General features: G+C 42.3%; 1 protein-coding gene across 2 annotated transcripts in view; it reads right to left on the bottom strand.

The window, feature by feature from the left end:
• The window catches only part of LOC137571512 (bifunctional heparan sulfate N-deacetylase/N-sulfotransferase 4), a 472,192-nt gene that overhangs the window by 245,504 nt on the left and 209,051 nt on the right, over positions 1–17,637 (bottom strand). The window contains exon 4 of one of the 2 annotated variants that reach the window (XM_068280740.1): positions 8,952–9,106. The exons of the other annotated variant lie outside the window; for it this stretch is intronic. Within the exon in view, the coding sequence (XP_068136841.1) occupies positions 8,952–9,106 (155 nt within the window). The remainder of the gene's footprint in view (positions 1–8,951; positions 9,107–17,637) is intronic. 2 annotated transcript variants of the gene reach the window in all.

Raw genomic sequence — 17,637 nt, 5'->3', positions numbered from 1 at the left:
GTGAAAAGATAGATTACAGAGTAATTAAAACATTGTAGATAGTAGCAAAGCGTATAGGCCTATGACAGCAGCCTAGCCAACATGGCGAGAGAGCCCTCCTTTTATACTGTTCCAAGGTCACATGAGGTGGGTGTGGAGTAGGCGTCCATCCACTCCCCTTCATTCCCATTCCCTCATAGGTGCAGACACCTGTCAATCACAGCATTGTCCAATCAAGGGTGGGCTCTATACATCCCCATGGACCCCGAAAACAGCCCTTATAGAGAGATTTGGGCTCCTACGAAGAACTATTTTGTTAGTAGTTGTTTAACTCAGGATCTGTGTTGTTATATCGATTTAGCTAGGTGGCCTGACACCATTTACCTCTGTAGGGGAATATTTACTGTTTTAGCAACATGGCGGGTTTTTTGGACTCTATATCTGATATTAATAAACTTATTGCAGAGGCAAAAGAGGTTTTTTCGAATCACAATGAAGTAAGCGATCCGGTCCCAGACACGACTATAACACCTAACCCTGAAATAAATGAAGCCTTCAAAAAGATCTTTAATATATATAAGGACCATAATCGCAGTTGGTGGGAAATTTCTAGTTTTAATACGTACCTTAAGGAAAATATCACGGTACGGGGCCTGCGCAACCTTGTAATACCACATAAACATGCAGGGAATGAGGACTTTATGAAGGGGTGGAACAAATTAAAAACCAAACAGACGTTGGAACTCATGACATACCTCAGGGATTTTGAAATAAAATACCTGGAAACTATTAATAAAAATCTGGCAGAAGAACACAAAAAAATCATGAGTTTCAAAACCAACCCTGTGTTCAATGAACTTGAACAAAAATTACAAAATAAAGTCCACTCGCATAAAGAGATGATTAAAACAAAAAAACATAAGAAATATGTACGTGACACAAATGATTTTAAATATGGGAAGGTTTACAATTGGAAACGCATCCCAAACCCACCTAAAAATCCTCCACATGATCCCAATAACTCAGGTACAGAAACAGGTACTGAGTCGGAAGGTGAACAGAGTACAGGGTCAGAATCAGGGGAGCCGGTCGCAAAACCCAAAAAACCGAAGGGGAGGGGCAAACCGAGGGGACAAGATTTACCCCCTGGCTATACCCCCAGAACTCTAAGGAGCAGGAACAGATGGTGATACAAGCCCAACCCGAGGAGGGAAAGAGAGGAGGAATGGTAGACAAAAATGTATATGAAGATAAAATGTTAGTCATCAATCTTACCGAGCAGACACTAGATGAGGCTGAGATTTCAGTTTTAACGAAAGGACTATCTTTTGTCCCCACCCCCAATTTTGACCTTTTCGAGACAGTGAAAGATGTTAACCTCTTTGCCCGTAAATTAGCAATACATAAGTTTATGAATACACCAACCATGACTAATAGGAGAGCCTATGAGAGAGATGAATTGGCTCTTGATGTTTTAAATTCTCTGCTTGATGAAAACAGCACCGGAGTGGTGCAGATGGGGACTCCCGTGAGTAATCTACCTGCCAAGAGTAAATTTTGCCCAAGTATCAACAATTATCCCTCAATTCAATGCTTTTTAGATGTGGTAACCAAAGATCTGGAGGACCTGGCTAGGAGTTCTATAACACAATCCTGTAGAAAGATGTCAAATTTGAATAAAGAGGAGGAAGATGCCCTAGAAAGACTGATGAAGAATGACCAAATTGTAATTAAAAAATCAGACAAGGGGGGTAATATTGTGATTATGACCCGTGACAATTATGTACAAATGTGTCAAAAATTATTAAAGGACTGTAAGCAATATAAAAAACTCGATAATAACCCCACTGAGATCTTCCATAAAGAAATGGAGGATTTCCTTAAATTGGCAAAAACCAAAGGCATTCTCGACTGTACAGATTTTGACAAGATTCTTATTAAATTCCCTACCATACCTACATTTTACGCCCTCCCTAAAGTGCATAAAAATATTACATCACCCCCGGGACGTCCAATAGTTTCGGGGAATGGGAGTCTGACAGAAAATGCGAGTAGGTATGTCGATTACTTCTTGCGTCCGTTCGTGGAGGCCCTGCCATCGTATCTGAGGGACACAATGGACTTGCTTAATAAACTCAGTGACATCAAGATCACCAAGAATACGTGGCTGGCAAGCCTAGATGTAGAAGCCCTCTACAACAACATCGGGCATAATTTGGGCATACAGGCGGTCGACTATTATCTTAAAACTAGAAGTATACACATGAGGGAACACTCCATCTTTCTTATGCAGTTATTACAATTCATTTTGACACATAATTATTTCCTGTTCCAGGGCCAGTTCTATTTACAAGAGAGGGGTTGTGCCATGGGCACAGCTTGTGCCCCATCCTATGCAAATTTATTTCTTGGGTGGTGGGAGGATACCTGTGTGTTTGGGGAAGACCTGGCAATTTATGCCTCCCACATAGTCTTCTGGGGCCGTTTCATAGATGATGTCTTCATCTTGTGGGACGGCCCCAGAGACATGTTTGTTGAATTTGTATCTCTGCTCAACAACAACCAGATCGGAATGTTTTTTACCTATGAAATAGACCAAAGTACAATAAACTTCCTGGATGTACAAATATGGAAAAACCAGGATGGTGGTCTGGATACTAAAATATTCCGAAAGGCAACATCCACAAACTCTCTGTTAGCGTGGGAGAGCTATCACCCTGTACCGTTGAAAAGGGGGATCCCAAAGGGACAGTTCCTACGGGCCAAGAGAAATTGTTCAAGGCAGGAAGATTTCAAAAATGAATGCTGTAACCTGAAGAGAAGGTTTAAAGCAAGGGGGTATCCAGAAAATGTTTTGCTGAGAGCAGAGGAGAAAGCAAGAGAGACAGAGAGGCGTGAACTCCTTGTCCCAAGAACTAGAGATAAGACAGATAAGGGTAAGACGAGAATTATTAGCACCTTTACCAATCAATCCCAGAATGTGAAAAAAATCATGGAGAGACACTGGTCCTTGTTACTTCTGGACTCACAGCTAAAAGAGATCTTACCAAATTTCCCACAATTTACCTATAGGAGGGGTAGAAACTTGGGGGACTCATTGACACACTCCTATTTACCACAGGCCCAGAAGACCATAAGAGGGAAAAAGAAAACATGGCTAAGCACAGATATGAATGGTATGCACAGGTGTGGAAAATGTAAGGCCTGCGATTATGTAGAAAAGTGCAAACAATTTAGGGCACCAAGAAATGGAAGGGTGTTTGACATTTGGGATTTTTACAACTGCAATACTGAGGGGGTTGTTTACGCACTGAAGTGCCCCTGTTCATATATATACATTGGAGAAACAACTAGAGCAGTTAAAACACGTATCCTGGAGCACATTGGAGACATTAAACACAAACGCAATACACCTGTTGCACGACATTTCCTGGAACATCATGGGGGCGACCCTGAGGGGTTAAGATATTGGGTGGTTCAACAGTGGAGAATGGGCCCAAGAGGTGGAAATCTGGATCAGAAATTAAGGCAAATCGAGGCCCAATGGATTTATAGGATGGGCACGCTGTCTCCGGGAGGTCTGAATGAAGGATTTACCTACACACCATTTCTGTAGAAATATTCACTCTTAGTAGTGCGTTCTATAGTTGTATGGCTTCATATTTATCAGTGCCCTTGAGTTTACTCTATCGCCGTCTCTGTAAAGGCTTCATGTGCACTTTGGCCATGCCCTGTATATACTTACCTGTGTGCGGAGTTGCGGAATTTTAGATCTGCTGCTAAATGAGTCCCCGAGGATAAAAGGTCACTCTCTATTAATATTCTGTGTCTCTGGCCATTGGAATGGTAAATTTGATGGGTTGGTAAGGTGTATTATATTTATATATGTCTATGTCCGTCTCCCTTAGTTCATGGGAGGAAATAACCTTCTCTGCATGCATATAGCCCTGGATTTTATGGGGTAACAAAGTGATACAGTGATATTAGCTTATGCGGTGGAGTCGTGGGCGTGATGTGTTTACACTGCCACCTCACCTCCCTTCGCACGTATCCACCAATGGCAGCGAGGTGGGCGTCACCTGAGTAGTCCAATGTGATATGGTATACAGGCTGCTATTGTTTATGTTACGAGGCCCGCCCCCTGTCTCCACGCACTGCCGCTGCCCAATGGCAGGTACGCACGCGGAGGGACGTCCGCGCTAGTATGCTGCTGATTGGTCGCGTGTGCGGAGGCCAATCACGCCGCCTGCCTGGTGATGATACCACTACGCTGTGCGCCCATTGGCCGACCTCGGAGCAGCCCACGTGACTCAGGCGGACCAATTGGCACGCTGCTTTTGCGGCTTGGAAGAGTTTTTAAGTTTTCACGTCTTTCTAAGGAAATATAAGTTACCACAAGTAAATATCAGATAGGTAAGCTAATGTGCTGTGCGCCCTATCTTCGTAGGAGCCCAAATCTCTCTATAAGGGCTGTTTTCGGGGTCCATGGGGATGTATAGAGCCCACCCTTGATTGGACAATGCTGTGATTGACAGGTGTCTGCACCTATGAGGGAATGGGAATGAAGGGGAGTGGATGGACGCCTACTCCACACCCACCTCATGTGACCTTGGAACAGTATAAAAGGAGGGCTCTCTCGCCATGTTGGCTAGGCTGCTGTCATAGGCCTATACGCTTTGCTACTATCTACAATGTTTTAATTACTCTGTAATCTATCTTTTCACTATATGCACTAATGCACTGCACTTTGTCCCTTGAGAAAGCTTCCATCAGGAAGTGAAACATGTCGGGTTTTTTATATGGTGGGGGGTCTTTGTAATTTGTAACCAAGTACTCCTAGTTGAAGTAGGGGGAGAGTTTTCTCCAAATATTACTTACCTACTGCATCAACTTTGATTGTAGCTAATAGTATGACAGTCCTACTCGATTTTTAACTGGACTATTAAATGTTAAGTTTTATTCCCCCGGTAGGGAACTATTTTGTTAGTAGTTGTTTAACTCAGGATCTGTGTTGTTAGATGAGTTAGTCGAAAGGCTGGGCCCCGCAAGATATGTCACCACCTTAGATCTGACCCGGGGATATTGGCAGGTGCCCTTAACTGAATCAGCCAAGGAGAAGACAGCCTTCTCGACTCCCCAAGGGCTGTTTCAGTATGTCAGGATGCCGTTTGGGTTGCAAGGGGCCCCAGCCACCTTTCAAAGGATGATGGACAAGATCCTCAGGCCGCATCAGCGGTATGCTGCGGCTTATTTGGACGACGTGGTCGTCTTCAGTACAGATTGGGAAAGCCACCTTCCGAAAGTCCAGGCGGTCCTGGATGCCATTAGAAAGGCGGGGCTGACAGCGAACCCCAAGAAATGTGCAGTAGGGTTGGAGGAAGCTCGTTACCTGGGGTACACAATTGGGAGGGGTCTGATTAAGCCCCAAGTGCAGAAAGTGGAGGCCATAAGGGGCTGGCCTAGGCCTACCACGAAAAAGCAGGTCAGGACCTTCTTAGGTTTGGTGGGCTATTATAGGAGGTTCATTCCAAATTTTGCCACTTTGGCCACTCCCATTACAAACCTCACAAAAGGGAAAAGTTCCTCCATGGGTCCATGGGGACAGGAGGCTGAAGAAGCCTTTCAAGGTCTTAAGGAGGCATTGTGCAGGGGTCCAGTCTTGGTCACGCCTGATTTTAAAAAAGAGTTTCTGGTACAGACAGATGCTTCAGCTGTGGGGTTAGGAGCAGTCCTATCCCAAATCGTCAATGGAGAGGAGCACCCAGTTGTGTATCTGAGTCGAAGGCTGACCGCAGCCGAAGAAAGATATAGTATCGTGGAGCGGGAGTGTCTGGCCATCAAGTGGGCACTCGAGGCTCTACGGTACTATCTCTTGGGCCGTCGCTTTCGCCTCATTACCGACCATGCTCCTCTCACATGGATGTCTCAAAACAAAGAGAAAAATGCAAGGGTAACGCGCTGGTTTCTGGCATTACAGCCCTTTAATTTTTCTGTGGAGCACAGAGCTGGAAGAATGCATGGCAATGCAGATGCTCTATCAAGGGCATTCTGTCTTGCCGCAGACTGTGTCCGATCCCACGGGATCGAACAGAGGGGGGGAGTATGTGACAAAGTCGATACCCAGGAGGTAATCGATTTGTCCCAGGTTGTGTTGGATGGGAGGTACATTCCACCTGGGATCAGACGCTACATCCAGTAGCAGCTCCGGAATAAAAAGGTTTTGGCTGTCTGTCACATGGACAGAGGTTAAAAACCTTACTTGGGTCCGGAGCTGACCAGATGCAGAGTGGGCGGGCGCATCTGGTCGCCAGATCCTGGGTGGATCGTTTGCTCTGTGTATGTGGGCTTCTGCTGGAGTCAGGTCACACAGGGTTAACAGAGCAGCTTTGAAAGGCTGGAGTAGGAGGAGAGAGAGAGGGGGTGACCAGCAAGGTCTGACAGTCTGCTGAGAAAGACTTCCCGTTTGATTCCAGGAAGCTGGTTTTGCTCTGGAGAGAAAGTGCAGGCTGCACATGGAGTTTGGTGTGTTCCTGATATGGAAAGCTGAATGTAAGCTGCTGGCCTGGACTGGCATTTTGTTTTCATTTAAACTGTACTTTAAAAACTGCCAAAAGACTGCTGTCTAAGAAGCCTGCTGTCCAATAAACTATTGTTTGTTTTGGAAAATACACCTGTCTGTGCTGCTATCTCCCGCTGAGTACTCACCATTTGCAGCTGATCCCTCACAATATATATATATATATATATATATACACAGTATTTTTTAACAGAAGTGAAGTCATGTTTTGAAACCAAAATCTCTTAAACCATGACAGGCATAGAAAAGCTCCATTAATAATGATTTTTAATTTTAACTCAAGCTTGGCTAAATTGATTAAGGACATAACATCAAAAGGCAGCGTATAAGAGTTGGTTCCATACGTAGAGCATCACTGTGGCTTTATAAAAACAGAATTACACCACTGCCATTGTAAAGTAATTAGAACTCCCTGGGTCGAATGTTTTTTTTTTTCCCTGAAAGCTGAATACAATTTAATTCCTAATTGATTAGGTATTTTTATAGCACTCTTGGCTCAAGCAATGTGCTTTATAATGTAATTTCAAAGATTTATAACCTTCAAATTTAGACTACATATTTGAAATGCAGAACAACCAAGTGGGATTGTTCTGGATTCTAATCAGCTTTAGATATTAAATTGCAAAGCACTGTAATTACTTTTGAGCCCTGCCCAATACTTCAAACATGGTTATTTAAAAGGTAATGAATGCACAAAATACTCAATAGGATTCCATTGTACGCTTTTAAATAGATATAATGATTCCGTGGATTATACAGAATGTACATTGATATAAATTTAGCTAATTTGCATTTTATGTAGGGCATATTCTATTCATAAATTAAAGGAGGGCACATAAATGCAGCAATGGGTGGCATGTATTCAGATTGATGGCACCTTTCTTATCAGAGGCGAAAAGCAGCAAGCGCTAGAATTTTACATGGTTTTAACATTATGAAAATAGCTGTTTCAGTGGACATCTGTAATTATAGAAAAATAATGCCTGTGCGAAAATGGATATTTAATTTAAAGTGATCAAAGAGGTTGAAAAAAAAATTAAAGTACAAAAGGATCTCTTGCTATGAATAGCAAAGGAAATAATTGCAGCAGAACTCTTGAACCTCAAATGCTCTTTAACAGCAAACTCAGACTAACTTTTAATTTACATGACACATTCGGCCATATGCAATTCACTTTTTCTCCTGAGTTTTCTCCTAGGTGATATTTTCAGAATGTGTCAATAAAATGCCCATTCACACTTGCTGGTTGCAAAACGCTAGCAAAAGCGCTAGCGTTTTGCAACCAGCAAGTGTGAATGGGCATTTTAAAACGCTTTTGCTAGCGTTTTGCTATGGCAATTTTGCGCGATTAACAGAAAAAAAAATCACCATTCACACTTGGCGATTTTTTTGCGATCGTGTTTAGCGCGCTTCTATAGCACTGAAAAGTGATCGCTGGGAAATCGTCTGAAAATGGTGCAGGTTACGCGTTTGCGTTTAGTGTTTTTGGCCGATTTGCGGCGATTAGTGCAAATCGTCCAAGTAAGAACGGGCCCATAGGGTTTCATTGCACTAGTGCTTTCAAAAGTGCTAGCATTTGAGCGTTTTTCCGAAATCGCTGGCAAAACGCTCAAGTGTGAATGGGCCCTTAAGCCCCAGAAAGTAAAAAAAAATACTAATGTTGAAAGTACTTTTTTACCTACTCTTTGGTATTTTTTTCAATTACAAAGTGCTAATAAGTTATTTCAAAGAGAAAATGAAACGTTATCTCCTTGTAGATAAGTCAGGAGCAAAGGGAATTGCATATGGGCCCTTTAATCTAGTGCTAATTGTATCCTGTCCATAGAAATGATCAGCTCTGACTCTGAGGGCTGACCTTGCTGCTGTTGGAGTAGAGTAGAGCAGCTCCAGGTTACCTTTTCCCCTGGGCCCCTTTGTAGCTTAGAGTAGCACAGTCACAGAAATTATAACTATGTGCTTGCTCCATCCTCCAAGTCCAGAGACATCATCTGTAGCTGGCACTTCTCCCCCATTGTATGAAAGCTCTAGTGTCTTATTAATTCTCAGACACTACAGTAGGCGGAGAAGCCTGGTACTGAAGATGTCTCCGGACTCTGGAGATTGAGCAGCTGGAACAGGTAAATAGTTTGGCCAACTTCACATTCAGGGCAACTCATAATAGATCTTGGACACCAGCCTTTGGATATTTACCCCCCCCCCCCCCCCAGCCTGCTGCTGACATCTTCCACAGTGCTTTGAAGCTTGTTTTAATTTCTATAGTGTGTATAGCTAATCTGACATGGAGTGTTTTTACCCCCTTACAAAAGTGCAGCTATATATTAAATATCATGGCAATATGCAAGCTAAATGGAAGAACATAATAACACAATGAAAGAAAAATCAATGTAAAATGTACCTGTGCAAACTCTTTGTTTAGAATCATTTGTTCCATCAAAGAGGTCTCATTATGAAAAAGATGAGGCTGCATATGACTCCACATATGTGGAAACCACCAAAACTCATCCACTGATGCCAATAAAAGATCATCTCCTTTATCTTCTTCAATAGTACCTTTAGTAAAATACAGAAAAGTGTGTTTGTTATTTCACTATTCAAACACTTTAAAGACAATGTATCTTGCTCATTAATGTTGGGGAGAATATGAGGTATTTGAAATTATAACACATTGTTTACTGAATCATCTAAGGATTGTTTTGTATTCAAAATAAACTTCCAGAAAGCTGTATATTCTTATGTAGGTCCTACAAATCGCTGGGTTTTATTCGTACCTCAACATCCTAGCTCGAGATAAAATACAGCTGCTTCAAGATGCTCATTTAAAATTTGTAGCAATTCCCAGCTGGTGTAAGAGGAGAAGAGTTGCCACAATTTGAAGATGATATGCTTTGTAATTAAGCTGTTTGTAACAGTCTGACTTTTAATATAATAAGTTTAACGATAGCTTTCTATATACAAAATATGCCTTAAAAACAGTTTAAGTTATATATTTTTGTGTAGATACTGTATTTCTTTTAATTCCCAGTAGGGATTATCAGCTCAGTTCCAATTTTGTTGGAATTTCGTGTTTCAACAGTGAATGCCAAGCTCTTCTTCTTTTCATTGAAGTCAAAGGTGCCAACTTTCACAGTTAATAGCAAAGCGTTTATACATGGGGCTCATCCCACCTCTGGTGCCCAGGATGAGGTGAGGTAACTACCCCTAAGCCTGTGAGGATAGGCTGGGGGTCATAATGGAATCTGGTGGGTCCCCTTTACCAAGTAGCCCCCCCAGACACCCCCCCCAGGTAAAATGAGATTAGGGGTAAAAGGAGTTTAAGGGTATCAATCTACCCCTTACCTATTTCCACAAACTGTTAACAGTTAAATAAAAACACAACTTTGAAAAAAGCCCTTTAATTTTCTTAATCAACAACCAATACTTACCTTTAATTAATGATCCAACACCGCTATCCTCAGAAATTGCCAAATGCCAATATTCTCTAAGGTCTGGCCAACACCATCCCTTGTGAGGGGAAGCATTTATCTCAATGTTATTGCCATCAGATGGAAAAGCATTGTGGTTGGTCAAGTTTTCTCAAATGTAGCCTTTAACATCAGTGGCATTCACAGTTAGAAGCCAGCTGTGTGAACTGATCCTGATTTATTGAACAATGGATACAGTTACCAGTTAACTCATTTTTCATTTCTCAGTTAACTAGTTGTTAACCTCCCCTTTGACATTTACATTTGGATGGACAGGAATTTGTTCATTTCTAGCATATATTCCTGTAATTTTAGTCTGGTGAACTAAATTTGACTCCACTCTGTATTGTATAATGTTATACCGCAATAGAATATCATGAAATAAATTTAAAGACAACACAACATACCTTTGCTGTAAATACATTGTAGCCAAACTCATATAGCAGCAACAGCAAACTCAATGTTAGGAGAGGGGGAGTTAGCTGTACAAGTGGGGGAGGGAGAGGACAGTGTTTGGAGTGAAGAAGGATTGGGTTAGTGTTAGGACTGGACAATGGATGTTAGTGTGAATATAGGAAATTAATACTTAGCAGATAAGAATTTCTTTACCATGTACAACTTCTGGGCAGCAGGGCTTGGATGAGATTTAAATTGCAGTCATGCTTCACTAAACTCCTGTGTACTGCATCCCTTAAAGTCTGGTAATATTTTTGAATATTTAATGGTCTCTTAAGTAGCCTTAGTAAAATATGCCTCCGTTTGGTTTGGACCCAGTCTGAATTTGTCTCAGTATTTAGGTTGATTAATGCACTGAATTTGAAATACACTGGAGTGGCAGAAGGTTTCCAGTGGTGCTAATTTTTGATTGTTGATATCAATACAATATACAATACAATAACATTTCTATAGCGCTTTTCTCCCATAGGACTCAAAGCGCTTAGGCTCTCTCAGATTCAGTAATTAGTATGATGAAGTATTCACACAACAAAAGTTATATTTCTGCAAATGCCAGACTGAACAGGTGGGTTTTCAGTCTGGATTTAAACACGTCCAGGGATGGGGCTGTCCTGATCTGTTGAGGTAAGGAGTTCCAAAACATAGGGGCAGCATGACAGAAGGCTCTGGGACCAAAAGTTTCCAAGTGGACTCTGGGTATGACTAGATTATTAGAACCTGTGGATCTGAGAATGCGGGGATTGCTATGCAGCTGTAACATATCTTTCATGTATCCAGGGCCTAGATTATTCAGGGATTTAAATGTCAGTAGGCCGATCTTGAATAGGACCCTCCATTCTATAGGTAGCCAGTGAAGGGAATGCAGGACTGGCATTATGTGGCAGTGACGGGGGTGGTTGGTTAGCAGTCTGGCAGCAGTATTCTGTATCAGCTGTAGGCGGTACAAGACCTTTTTTGGAAGGCCAGTGTAGAGAGCATTGCAGTAGTCCAGTCGGGATGTGATGAAGGCGTGGACTAAGGTTGGAAGATCTTCTGGGGGTATGAGGTGCTTGATTTTTGCAATGTTCTTCAGGTGAAAATAGGATGATTTCACCACAGCAGAGATTTGAGTTCTGAAGTTTAAATCCCCATCAATTAGAACTCCCAGGCTACGCACATGATCAGAGCTGCGTAGATCCGTGCCTCCTATTCCCAGTGGTGAAGACTGCAAGTTAAGTTGTTTTGTTATCATGCTCTGCCTTCCAATCAGAAGGACTTCAGTTTTGTCTGCATTTAGTTTCAGCCAGTTGTCATTCATCCATTGCTGTAGTTCACGTAAGCAGGCGTTTATAGTTAGAGTTGGGTCTGTCACACCAGGCTTGAAGGAAAGATATAGTTGGGTGTCGTCTGCATAGCAGTGGTATGTCAGGCCATGTTTTTGGATTAGTTTTCCAACGGTAGCATGTAAATCGTGAAAAGCAGGGGAGAAAGGATTGAGCCCTGGGGCACCCCATACTTAAGTGTTACAGGGGTGGACAGGAAGGGCCCCATAGACACTTTGTGGGTTCTGCCACTCAAGAAGGATTGGAACCACTGAAGTACTATGCCATCAATGCCGCAGTATTCCTGTAGCCTGTTTATCAAGATGTCATGGTCAACTGTGTCAAAGGCTGCAGAAAGGTCTAGCAGTGTGAGGATCGAGCACTCTCCTCTGTCTCTTGCCATGAGCAGGTGGTTGCATATTTGGATGAGGGCAGTTTCAGTGCTGTGGTGTTTCCTGAAGCCAGACTGGAATGGGTCATAACTGTTATTTTGTAGGATTCTGGCTTCTAGCTGGAGGTATACAGCTTTTTCAATTAGCTTGCCCAGAAAGGGGAGGTTAGAGACAGGTCTGTAGCTGGTCATTGCATCTGGGTCCAGGGAGGGTTTTTTGAGGAGAGGCCTGATGATTGCTTCCTTCAGTAAAGCAGGAAATATCCCTGATTGTAAGGAACAGTTAACAATTTTGAGGAATACCCGTACGAACAGGTCGAGGCAGTTCAACATGAACTGTGTTGGGCCAGGATCCAGGTCACAGGTAGTTAGGCGGAGGTGAAGGAGGATGCTTGATGTGACTTCTTCATCAATTTCTTTGAAGTTTGACCAAGGTGTTACGTTGTCTCTGCTAATGGTCTTCGGCGCTATATTAGGCTCAGATGCTGTAAGTTGGATGGCGGACCTTATAGCGGAGACTTTGTCTGTGAAGAAATGGGCAAATTGGTCACAGAGGTCCTTTGAAGACTCGATATTAAGTTTTGACATGCTGGGTTGCAGAGTTTTTCCACTGCGCGGAACAGTTGGGCTGGTTTGTTAACTGCATTTGCAATCTCTTGTGATAGAAAGGATGATTTTTTTTCCCGTGATTACCTTTTGGTAGCTCTTCAAGTGGAAGATTAAGGCATGTTTGTCTTCTGAGGACTGAGATTTGTGCCACAGCCTCTCAAGTTTTCGGCCTTGTCTTTTCAGCTCTTTTATAGCGTTATCAAACCACTGTGCATGATGGTGTGGAGTAAGATATTTGGTGCGTAGAGGAGCAATGGTCTCAAAGGTGGAGGACACACATTTGTTGTATTTAAACACCAGAGTATCAGGGTCCAAGCTGGAGTCAGTCAATTCATCAAAGCTAAGGTTATCTCGGATATGTTGAGGTGTTAGCCCTTTTAAGCGGCGATATTTTATTTGATTCTTGACCTGGTGTTTGACGGCTGGCATTGAGAGGGAGAAGTGGATAGTGTGATGGTCTGACCAGGCAACAGGATTAATTTCCACATTGGCTATTGACAGCCCAGTATGGAATATAAGGTCCAGAGTGTGACCTTTCCTGTGAGTAGCAGAGCTGATTGATTGGAGGAAGCCCAGTTCATGTAAGGCACGAGGTAGCTCTTTTTCAAATTGTGAAGAGGAGTCGTCCACCCATGTATTGAAATCTCCAAGAACAATCCATCTGGGGTGTTCCAGTGTTAGGTTGCATAGGAGGTCTACAAGTTCCTTAAGGAAGTCTGAGTATTTTTCTGGTGAGCGGTAGATCAGCAATATGTTAATGTTTTCCTCAGCTGAAAGTTGCACCCCCAAGCATTCAAACGAGTTGGCAGGACCTACAGTAAGTGGTCTGATTTTCAAAGCTGATCTAAAGCAAAGTGCAACCCCTCCTCCCCTGCGTTCTTTCCTCTTGCAGTATATCACGGAATAGTTTGTTGGCACAGCTGCCTCCAGGGTGGGGCCAACAGGTTCAGAAAGCCAGGTTTCAGTCAGGCAGGCCAGATCAGAAGACTCTATTAGATCATGTATGATTGCTGTTTTGTTGTTTATTGATCTGACGTTGCAGAGGACAGCCTTGATGGGGCTACCCTGGGAGCTGAGGTCTGAGATTGAGGACTCCAGGAGGGAACAGTCTCCAGATGTGTGGCTGTCATCTCTGCTGGATTGTGCTGGAGCTATTAGGGTTGTTGGCTGGGTGTACTCTTCAGATTTTGTCACAGAGTTATTTTGGTTCTGCAGTGAATAACGTCTTTTCCCACGTCCCCTGGATATCAGGTTTCCTTCCATCACAATTGGTTTTCCATTTTAAGAAAAATACAAATTGCCAAGCTTGGGTGTAGCTGCAGAGGAGATGCTGGCTACAGGAGGACGTCCATAGGATTTTTAAATACACTTTTTTTTTTACCAAAATGTAAGTGAACTTCTAACATTTTTATAATTTTCTCAATCAGTTCAGGACCATAGGCTTACACTCCCCTAGTGACCAGGTTATTTTTTACAATTTAGTGCTCTGTAGCTTTAATAGCTCGCTGCAGAGCCATGGTGTTTTCTGAAATACTGCCAGTGCCACGTGCTACATCTGAGAGACAGAGGGAGCTTAGGGAGTTAAATAAGTGGCTGAGAAATTGGTGTAGGAAGGAAGGGTTTGGGTTCCTGGAGAACTGGGCAGACTTTGCAGTCGGCTACAGGTTCTACAGCAGGGATGGGCTGCACCTTAATGGGGAGGGTGCAGCTGCATTGGGGGAGAAGATGGCTAAACGGTTGGAGGAGATTTTAAACTAGGATCTGGGGGGAGGCGGGAGGATAAAGTCTCAATACATAGACAAGATGAGGTAAAAAGACAGTGGGAACCTATCATTATGGAGGGTGGAGAGGGGGGTGGGGACAGTGTAAAGATTAAGGAGGTTGGTAAAAATTCAAGTAGCCAATTTCATGTAAACAAAATTGGTAAATGTGGTGGTAAAAATATAAAGTGCATGGTAACCAATGCTCGGAGCCTTGCAAATAAAATAGACGAACTAGAGTTCATTCTGAATGACAAAGGCTATGACATTGTGGGAATAACCGAGACATGGATGGATGAAAGCCATGACTGGATAGCTAATTTAAAAGGATACAATGTGTTTAGGAGGGATAGAACAGGGAAAAAAGGTGGAGGGGTTTGTCTCTTTGTTAAGAATTCTCTTACAGCTGTCCTCAACGATGAGATGGAGGAAGATTGCGAAGATGTGGAGTCCGTTTGGGTAAATATTCATGGTGGAAATAAAAGTTGCCAATTGCTTATTGGGGTATGCTACAGGCCACCTCTTATTAATGAAGCTGCAGAACTGCGATTACTACAGCAGATTGAAAAAGCTGCAGGTAAAAATGAGGTCATAATTATGGGCGACTTCAACTTTCCAGACATTGACTGGAGTATTGAGGCTACCCATTCTGGTAAAAGCAGCAGATTTCTGGCAGCACTACAGGACAATTACTTGACTCAAATGGTAACTGAACCAACTAGGGGGAATGCGTTACTGGATCTGATCATTTCTAATAGACCAGATAATGTATCAAGTGTGCAGGTTCAAGAACATTTGGGAAATAGTGATCACAACATGATAACGTTTGAGCTGGTGACTGATAGGCCACGGGGCAGCGGGACCACTAAAACTATGAACTTTAGAAAAGCAAAGTTCACTCAAATTAGGCAGGCACTAAGTTTGGTGAACTGGGATAATGTACTACAAGGGGAAGACACTGAAGGGAAATGGCAAGCTTTTAAACTTATACTCAATCAATACTGTAGTATGTATATCCCATATGGAAACAAAATGTCTAGGAATAAAAAAAGGCCTCTATGGATGAATAGAAAGGTTAAAGATAAAATAAAGAGGAAAAAGAATGCCTATAAGGTCTTAAAACAGGAGGGGACCGAGGCTGCACTAAGCAATTATAAGGAGTGCAATAAAAATTGTAAAAAAGAAATTAGGCAGGCAAAGATTGAAGCTGAAAAACAAATCGCTAAGGATATCAAATCTAACCCAAAAAAGTTTTACAAGTACATTAACTCTAAAAAAAGAAAGGTTGACTGTATAGGACTCCTATAGGATGAGGATGGGAACTCAATGGTGGATGACCAAGGTAAGGCAGAGTTATTAAATGCTTTCTTTGCTTCTGTCTTCACAAAAGAAACAGCACTGTTGCAAACTACAGAGGCGGAAGAGTCTCAATCTTCTAACTGTAATATTAAATACTTAACGCAGGAAGAAGTGAAGGCAAGACTAAATAAATTAAAAATAGACAAGGCACCTGGCCCAGATGGCATGCATCCTCGGGTCCTAAGGGAATTAAGTTCAGTTATAGATAAACCCCTTTATCTTATCTTTTGTGACTCTCTTGCAACTGGCAGAGTCCCAGTGGATTGGCGTACAGCCCACGTTTTCCCATTATTTAAGAAGGGCAAAAAATCTGATCCAGGAAATTATAGACCTGTAAGTTTAACATCAGTTGTATGCAAACTATTTGAGGGGTTACTAAGAGATACTATACATGACTTCATAGTAGAAAATAATCTTATTTCTCAGCATCAACATGGGTTTACTAAAGACAGGTCCTGTTTGACTAACATGCTCAGCTTTTATGAGGTAGTGAATGCTAATATGGATATTGGGAATGCTGTAGATGTGATATACTTGGACTTTGCAAAGGCCTTCGACACTGTTCCCCACAAAAGTCTGGTGCAAAAGTTGAGGATGCAAGGACTGGGGAAGAGTCTGTGTTCATGGATAGGGAACTGGCTAATGGACAGAAAACAAAGAGTTGTGGTCAATGGATCATACTCAAAATGGGAGACTGTTAGCAGTGGGGTCCCACAGGGGTCTGTTCTGGGTCCAGTGCTCTTCAATTTATTTATTAATGACCTAGTAGATGCAGTAGTGAGCAATGTTGCTATTTTTGCAGATGATACAAAATTGTGCAGAATCATTAACTCTCAGGAAGATAGTGTCATTTTGCAACAGGATCTGGATAGGATGGCTATATGGGCACATACATGGCAGATGAAATTCAATGTTGACAAATGTAAGGTCATGCATTTTGGACGTACTAATGGTCTAGCACCATACAAAATAAATGGGATACAGTTGGGGACATCAAACTTGGAGAAGGACTTAGGAGTACTCATTGACAACAAGTTAAATAATCGTACTCAATGCCAAGCAGCTGCAGCTAAAGCTAACAAAATTTTGGGATGCATTAAAAGGGAAATAAAAACTCGAGATGCTAGCATAATATTGCCCCTGTTTAACTCTCTAGTAAGGCCACATCTGGAATATGGAATTCAGTTCTGGGCACCACATTACAAAAAAGATATTGCAGTTTTAGAGCAGGTGCAGAGACGAGCAACAAAATTGATGCGTGGGATGGAAGGTCTCACTTATCGAGAAAGGTTAGATAAACTGGGTTTATTTAGTCTAGAGAAAAGACGCCTTAGAGGGGATCTAATTAACATGTATAAATACATCAGAGGGCAATATAATACCTTGGCGGATGAGCTTTTTGTCCCTAGGCCTTCTCAAAGGACTAGAGGACATGATCTGCGCATGGAGGAAAAATGTTTTAGCCATTTATTTAGGAAAGGGTTCTTTACAGTAAGAGTGATTAAGATGTGGAATGCATTGCCACAGGAAGTCGTTATGGCAAACTCTATACCTGCATTTAAAGGGGGCTTAGATGCTTTCCTTGCGTTGAAAGACATCCATGGCTACAATTACTAGGTAATGCCTAATGATGTTGATCCAGGGATTTTATCTGATTGCCATCTGGAGTCGGGAAGGAATTTTTCCCTTTAGGGGCTAATTGGACCACGCCTTGTAAGGGTTTTTTCGCCTTCCTCTGGATCAA

This window comes from Hyperolius riggenbachi, chromosome 1 (genome assembly GCF_040937935.1).
Source record: "Hyperolius riggenbachi isolate aHypRig1 chromosome 1, aHypRig1.pri, whole genome shotgun sequence".
Classification (NCBI taxonomy): domain Eukaryota; kingdom Metazoa; phylum Chordata; class Amphibia; order Anura; family Hyperoliidae; genus Hyperolius; species Hyperolius riggenbachi.
The sequence above is the reverse complement of the archived record's forward strand: the minus strand, read 5'-3'. Positions and strand labels throughout refer to the sequence as shown.